Source organism: Antrostomus carolinensis, unplaced genomic scaffold (assembly GCF_000700745.2).
Source record: "Antrostomus carolinensis isolate BGI_N321 unplaced genomic scaffold, ASM70074v2 scaffold4062, whole genome shotgun sequence".
In the NCBI taxonomy this organism is placed as follows: Eukaryota; Metazoa; Chordata; class Aves; order Caprimulgiformes; family Caprimulgidae; genus Antrostomus; species Antrostomus carolinensis.
Window position 1 is genome coordinate 1 of NW_010297423.1, and position 7,649 is coordinate 7,649.

The window sequence follows — 7,649 nt, forward strand, 5'->3', positions numbered from 1 at the left end:
GCTGGCAGCCAAACACAACACAGCCGCTCACTCCCCTTCTCCAGCCTCCTTTGTGAGATGACCAGGTTAACACTCTGCTGCCATGGTCAACTTGGCCACTGTGTTCACCCCCGCCCAGATCTTTCTTCCAGGCTTAGCCCACCTCCCCGCAGACCCTCACAGCCAGGAGGATGAGTGTGCACGCCCTGGCATGTGGAAGGACAGGGGCTCCCCTATGGAAGGGGAATAAAGAAAGGACCAGGGAGGTTCAGAAAGAGTAAAGAAATTAATAAATTACCAGCACTAATTAACTTAGACCATCCTGTTTCTGTCTCTGCAGCGGCTACGACTTTGACTATGATTATTACAGAGACGACTTCTACGACAGGTGAGCAGGGGAGGCATCACCCAAAGGGGTTTTCTATGGGTCAAGATGTTCCCTGCAGGGCTGTTCCACCCTCCCCATCCTTCCCCCCCAACTCCAGGCTCTTTGAGTACCGGGGCCGAGTCTCTCCGGTGCCCAGGGTGGTTCCTGTGAAGCGGCCGCGGGTCACCATCCCCCTTGTCCGGCGTGTGAAAGCGACTCTCCCCGTCAAGCTCTTCGCCAGATCGGCTGCCATCGCCAACAGCTCGGCCAAGTTGAAGCGTGAGTTTGTGCGTGGGGTGTGGTAGGACAGTGTGGAGACCAGCGTGCACATGGACCTCCTGTTCCCAGCTATTCACTCACAGGGTTGGATGTTCCCAGGGAGAACCTTAAAAAACAAACAACCAAACAAAACATCTGGAAGCAGCTGCCCAAGCCAGGGCTTTTCAGAAGCCCACAGGCTGCAACTGCAGCAGGGGAAGGTGCAAGTACAACGTGAGCGTACCAAAGCCTGGTGTCAACCTCCACAATGTGCCTGGACAATGGACACACTGGTTTTTTTGGGTGGATATGACCACCTGCAGCACCCTCAGCTTTCCTGCTGGCACTGTAAGAGGCAGCAAGGCAGCGAGGGCTGGTGGTGGAGGAGGACACGCTGCTGCTCCATGCAAAGCTAGCTTCTCCTCGCCTGCCCACCCAGCCCCTGGGAGCTGTACAGGGTGCCCTGCACTCACACACCTCTCACCACCACTCCTTCCAGCCTAGCAAAGCTCAGATGCGCCGTGCAGCAAGGTGTGAGCGTCACCACACGCTGACCCCAGGGATGTGAGGAGCACATTTCTAGCGTGGGGGTTTCTCGTTGGTTTTTAACCTGCTGAGCGAGGTGCGTGGGCTGGGCAGAGGGGTGAGGCAGGTGCCTCGGGTGCTCTGCAGGCAACTAAATGCCTTTTTTTTTTTTTCCCCCCTTCCTTCTTCCCAAGTGAAGTGCAGTGAGCTGCAAACAATCAAAACTGAGCTGACACAGATCAAATCCAACATTGATGCTCTCCTGGGCCGGCTGGAGCAGATCGCTGAAGAGCAGAAGATGTCCACAGGTCAGTTGGATGCACGTGGATGCCTCAGGGTCGGGCTGAGAATGGGCACAGAGTGCAGGGAAGAGCCCTGCAGAGCTGGGTGTGAAACCATCACTGCTTAGAGCATCCTCCAGGCTCTGAGGGTGAAGTGTCAACCCCCAGGTTCCAGGGTGGAATCACAGGCCAAAATTAGATGCTAAAATTCCCCAAATTATAGAATTGGGGTTTAAAATTAGGAGATTTTTTTTTCTCATATAGTTTGTATTTAAATTTGATTTTTCTTCTATTATTCTATTCTTATTCTATTTCTTTTCTATCCTGTTCTATTTCTTTTCTATTTTTCTTTTCTCTTTTCTTTTCTCTTTTTTTAAATTTGATTTTTCTTCTATTATTCTATTCTTATTCTATTTCTTTTCTATCCTGTTCTATTTCTTTTCTATTTTTCTTTTCTCTTTTCTTTTCTCTTTTTTTCTTTTCTTTTCTTTTCTTTTCTTTTCTTTTCTTTTCTTTTCTTTTCTTTTCTATTCTACTCTATTTTATTCTACTCTATTCTATCTTATTCTATTCTGTCCTATCCTATTCTAATCTATTCTGATCTCTTCTATCCTGTCTGCCTCCCACACTCACTCACTCACTCACTCACTCAGGAATAACTTGGAAGAGTTCCTTTCAAGCACCTTCCTCAAAATCAGCGAAATTTCCCATTGCAGAAAAAAAAACCCCCAAATTCCTAGATCCATTATTTACCTCCCAAGTGAGTTTGGGGGCTCGGTGGATTAGTGTCATCAGGCTGTGGCCATTGCCTCCCCCTGACGCTGGTGGCTTGGCTCTCGCTCTCCCAGAGGTACGGAAGAAGGCGGAGGGCAGCAAAAGCGAAGTCTTGCAGGAGGACACAGCGTCAGAGGCAGAGGTCACCACGGAGGAGCCGCTGAATGGGGACGAGGGTGAGGAAGAGGGTCTCGCACGGGATGAGTGTGAAGATGAACTGGTAAGAGAGTTTGGGTGATACATCCCTCCAGCCAAAGGAGTTCAGTAATGGACCAGAGTTTTATTGGAACTTACTAAATCCCTAGAAAAAATTGTTTTTCTTTCCTCAAAAGAAATTGTTGTATTTCAATCTCATGATTGTTCACAGCTTGTTCTCACAGACGGTTCTGTTGCTTGCGAAAGCCTTGACCTACCAAATGTGTGTGGAGACGCTGAAGAAACATCCTTGGCTCGTGGGAATTCAGACCCCATTTATCTTTGATTTCACAACTATGAATTAATGGTTCAAACAAGTTGCTCTGCTCCCGAGTAATTCTCAGATGGATTGAAACACATGGCAAAGACAGGCCATGTCCTATTAACTGCTCCTCCATCTGGATGGACACCACATGGCATAAACCTCGTTATAAGGTCCCAGTGAACAAATTTTGTACCTAAATGGGTACAAAAGCCCTGCTCCTGAGTGCTCTGATGGCAAAGGTCATACAGGGCACTGTGTTATGACCCCTGGCAGTGCTGGCATTTATCCCAAATTAAGACTCCTCTGAGAACAGGATCAGCTCCAGATCCAGGCAAAGGGTAACAGGGTGCTGAGGTGGAAGGACAGATGTTCCTGTGAGGAGCAAGGAGTTGGACTTGATGGTCCTTATGGGTCTCTTCCAAATTGAGATATTCTGTGGTTCTATGACAGCCCTGCTTGCTGCCTCTTCTGCAGGGCCACAGCCCTGGGAAGCTGGGCTGGCTGGCACGGCTGTCCCTCAGAGGCTTGGGGCACGTTGGGGCAGCCTCTGAGCAGAGTGTCCCCTGCAAGAGCTCTGCTCCTTCCCACCCCAGCACTGGTGGCAGCAGAAGTGAGGATGAAGCTCAGCATCCCTTTCTTCTTCCTCACCCCCTCATCCTGGGCTGGCCACACCACACTGCACTCTTCCTATGGCCAAAAAGCTCCTCTAACCCAACACGCTTCCCAGCTTGTTTGTACTCTTCTACTCTGCCCCACCTCAGTCATGATGGATGAGGGATCTGAAGGGTCTTTCAGCTCTTTTGGTTTCTGGAACCTCATAGCTGAAGTCCCTGACTCCTGCTAAATCGAAGGGATTATTAAGGGGAGACATGATAACAGAGGCTCTAAAGAAGAAAGGCAAAAGCTGGCCTCCATCTCTGTCCGGTAGGATAAGGGAGGCCAGGTTTGAATTACCTCAAGGGAAACAGATGGTAGAAATTAGGGGGAAACTTGCTGATGCTAATGATGATAAAGCAGCACACACCCTGTCAACAAAAAAATGTGGGCTTTTCTGCCATGAGTGGGATAAGGAAACAGAGTGGACAAACATCTGCTGGCAATTACTTAAGAAGAGCTGGGCATCATTAAGAGTAGATGAAGAAGAAGACTATTTCAGCTCCCTTCCATCTCTATTTTCTGTAACTCTCTGGTCCTAAAGTGGCATTGAGATCAGAAATATTTTACCGCCAGCACCAGACAGGCTCACATGTGCTCAGCATCGGGCAGGTGAATGTGTGCAGTTCGTCTGCTGGGATGTTCTCTTAAACACCGCAAGGCAGCTCACAAAAACCTTCTTGTATATTCTGCTCCTGACCTTACAACACTGAACAGTTTTGAAGTCTTTCCAGTTCCTGGGGAGTGTCTCCTCTCTCCCACATCTCTTTGGCTTACACACATCCTTGTAGCCTTCCCCATCTGCTGTCCATGGACATGGTGCCCACACCAGTCCCTAGAAACATTATCTACCCTTGACTCTGAGGGGCAGGGGTGTCACAGGAGAAGAGTCAGAGGTCACGCAGATCTAATCTAGTAACTACTAGTTTATCGAGTTCCAAACAGTAAATTTAGGTATGTCAGATATTATAGAATCATAAAATCCCAGACTGGTTTGGGTTGGAAGGGACCTTAAAGATCATCCAGTTCCAACCCCCCTGCCAGCAGCAGGGACACCTTCCACTAGACCAGGTTGCTCAAAGCCTCATCCAGCCTGGCCTTGAACACTTCCAGGGAGGAGCAGCCACAGCTTCTCTGGCCAACCTGGGACACTGTCTCGCCGCTCTCACACCAAAGAATTTCTTCCTAATATCTAATCTAAACCTCCCCTCTTTCAGCTTAAACCCATTTCCCCTTGTTTTGTCATTAACTGCCCTTCTGAAAAGTCCTTCCCCAGCTTTCTTGTAGCCCCTTCAGGTACTGGGAGGCCGCTATAAGATCTCCCCAGAGCCTTCTCTTCTCCAGGCTGAACAGCCCCAACTCTCTCAGCCTGTCCTCACAGCAGAGCTGCTCCAGCCCTTGGATCATCCTTGTGGCCGTCCTCATACAGATGGATTGGTGGTCAATACTCTATTATTTACTACACTGAAAGTTAGTATGGGATGCAGAGATGATCATCTGAGCTTACTCTACATGTCTTAAATGTCACATGCATGCAAAAAATGTCACTTACCAACTCATCGATGCCTGGTGCCAGGTAAGGGATCTCTGAGCCTCGAGGGGTGACCTGGAGGGCTGTCCCTACACAAGGGGAGATGCCCACCGTGCAGGCAGCTGCCGTGGAGGGAGAGAGCGATGGGCCCTGGTATTTATAGTGTAAAGTGGTTGATTCGTAGTCAGATTTTTTTGCCATGTTCATGCACTTTCAGCTGCTTCTCAGCCCAGTCTCCAGACAAACTGAGGTTTTTTTGGTTGGTTGGTTTGGTGCTGGGTTCTCACTGATGACTTCACACAATAGGATTAACCTTGTTTCAACTTTACTTGCTGAGCATCTGGCTGGACCAAAGCTGAGTTAGTTCAAACAGGAGGAGTACATCTGTCACAAAGACATCGCTTATGCAAGGCAGGAACCAGCCAACGCTTGGGCAGCACCCAGCACAGAGGCTTCCCTGCCATGAACCTCTTCCCCATGGTGACAAGTTGGGAAGATCTGTCTGGGCTTGGGTCTAGATCTGAACTACACCCTTGTAGACAACTGTGGGATGTCAGGCACACAATTCCCATTGGAAGGCAGCGGGACCTGGGCAAATACTTCCTTTCAGCCCCACTTCCAGTGCCAAGGTGGCTGTCCTGGTTCTGTGCACAAATCTCTGCCTGGCCTTGGTGAAGTTTCCAACATCACCTGGGGAAATCAAGTCCAAAATATACACTGCAGCCCACACTGAGAAGGACGAAGGGGACCCCCCTCCCCAGACGAGTTTGTGCCCTTTTCAGAGAGGGTGGGCAGTAAAGGAGCTCTCAGAGGAAGGATAAAGTAGGTAATGCTTCATTCCAACAGGCTCTGCCACTAGGCTTAGGGACCTGGGAGGCCAGAAGACACACCAGACCAGTGAAACCCAAGAAGAAAAAACCAGAACCTTTTCCATGTGCTTTCTCACTGAGTCCCTCGGTCCCCTGCCCCATTGAGCCGTGAGCTTACATTTTTCTTAGCCTTCCTTTTGCTGCTGGTGTCCCTACAAGTGGTCTTCTCACTCCATCACTGAACGCTGGAGGGATGGCTCTATATTCCTCCCGGGTAGCTCAGCTCTGCTTTCCATCTTCTAGGTTCTCCCTCTTTGTGTAGGAAAAAGTTCAGTTTGGAGCTTGCTGTTCATCCATGTTGGCCTCCTGCCACACCTGCCCGACTGTCATCAGAAAGGGACATTCTTGTGCTTCAAGGCAGGTGTTCTTGATGATGACCCAGATGCCCTGGCCCCCATGGCCTCCAGAGCAGTCTCCCATGGGATTTTGCCAAGCAGATTCCTGAACAACTCAAAATGTGTTCTCTTAAGTTCAGAGATTAGATTCTGCTCTTTATCTTGGTCATTTCTCTCAGGATTCTCAACTTCATAGTCTCATAGTCACTGCAGCCAAGACTTCTCCCCATCTTCACATCCTTGGCCAGTTCTTCCTTGGTCATCAGTAACAGTCCAGTAGATTGTCTCCCCTAGTCAGCTGGTCAGTCAGCTGCATCAAGAAACTTCTTGACACCCTCCAGAAATCTCCTGGGTTGCTTGCACCCAGCCCTGCTGTCCTCCCACCAGATGCCAGGGTGGTTGAAGTTCCCCAGCATTACAAGGGCCTGTGACTTCCTCCAGCCATCCAGAGTCTTCATACCAGGTGGTCTGTAGCAGATGCCTGCCATGGTGTCACCCATGTTGAGCTGTCCCCTAATCCTCACCTGCAAGCTCTCAGATGACTCATCACCTGGTCCAAGGCAAACCCCTGTGCGTCTGGGCTATTCCCTTGCCCAGAGCACACGCCACCTCCCTGCCTTTCCTGAAGAGCCTGTTCCCAGGGCACTACCTGCTCTGTAATTGCAGAGAAGGAGCCTTTTTTCTGTTGCCAAAAGTCACAAACCTTCAGACTTCCCAGACTCCTGGGAGTCTCCATCCGCAGCTCCTTTGAGTGTAGTCTCCAGCTGTCGCTTCTTCATGCTCTGCAGTCCTGAGGCTTTTTTCCCCTGTAGGGTCTCTGCAAAGACCCTGTTGGTCCCCGTGACCATAAAAATCTATTCATCTCCCCCAGTGCCCTGTAGACCAGCACTGCTGCTAACAAGGTTGAGACTGGGCTCCTTTGTTTTTCCTTTCAGATCACCTAGCATCCCCTGCAGGCATCTCCTGGATCCATTTCCATCTCTAAAATATTCACCACAACATTTGGCCTGTGCAGGAAATAAAATACCCACCGCTGAGCACCTCATTCTTTTAATGACACCATATTGCAGACCTGCTCCAGGAGGAACACTTCCACACTCCGTGCCTTCAAAACCACGTGTGGGGAGCAGTTCAGCACGCTGCCACTGTTCCCGTGGCCTTTGGAGTGATGAATATGATGAGTGTTACCATTCTGGATTATGAGTTCTGCTGCAAACTGGGACCAGTTTCTGTGTTCAGCAGCAGAGTCATTACATGGGGCACGATTTGCCGTTGTGGACTGACTGTGCCTTAGCATCCTTGGGCAGTTCCAGTAACGCAGCAGTGCCTGTCCCCTGCTGTGGGCCATTCCTAGGTCCCAAATTAACTTCTCTGAGTGCTACAACAAGTTATGAGTTGTGTGCAAGCACAGGCAGCAGACTTTAGGAAAGTGCTGAGCACGGCCTTAACCTGCCCATGCAGAAATGAGGTGTCCAACCTGAGCATGGCAACTCATGCCACAGGCTCAAGACCTTCCCTGGGACATGCCCACTGGAGGTGCTGACTTTGGTGTAGCCCAGATCAGACGCTTGACTTTACACAAGGGAAGGTAGGCTTAATTTCATCCCAGTTTGTTT

General features: G+C 49.8%; 1 protein-coding gene across 1 annotated transcript in view; it reads left to right on the forward strand.

The window, feature by feature from the left end:
* Positions 1 to 319: 319 nt before the first annotated feature.
* The window catches only part of RALY (RALY heterogeneous nuclear ribonucleoprotein), a gene marked incomplete at its 5' end in the record, with an annotated part of 8,170 nt that continues 840 nt past the window's right edge, over positions 320 to 7,649 (forward strand). Inside the window, 4 exons of the mRNA XM_010162102.1 lie at positions 320 to 367; positions 465 to 625; positions 1,324 to 1,437; positions 2,259 to 2,404. Of these exons, the coding sequence (XP_010160404.1) occupies positions 320 to 367; positions 465 to 625; positions 1,324 to 1,437; positions 2,259 to 2,404 (469 nt within the window). The remainder of the gene's footprint in view (positions 368 to 464; positions 626 to 1,323; positions 1,438 to 2,258; positions 2,405 to 7,649) is intronic.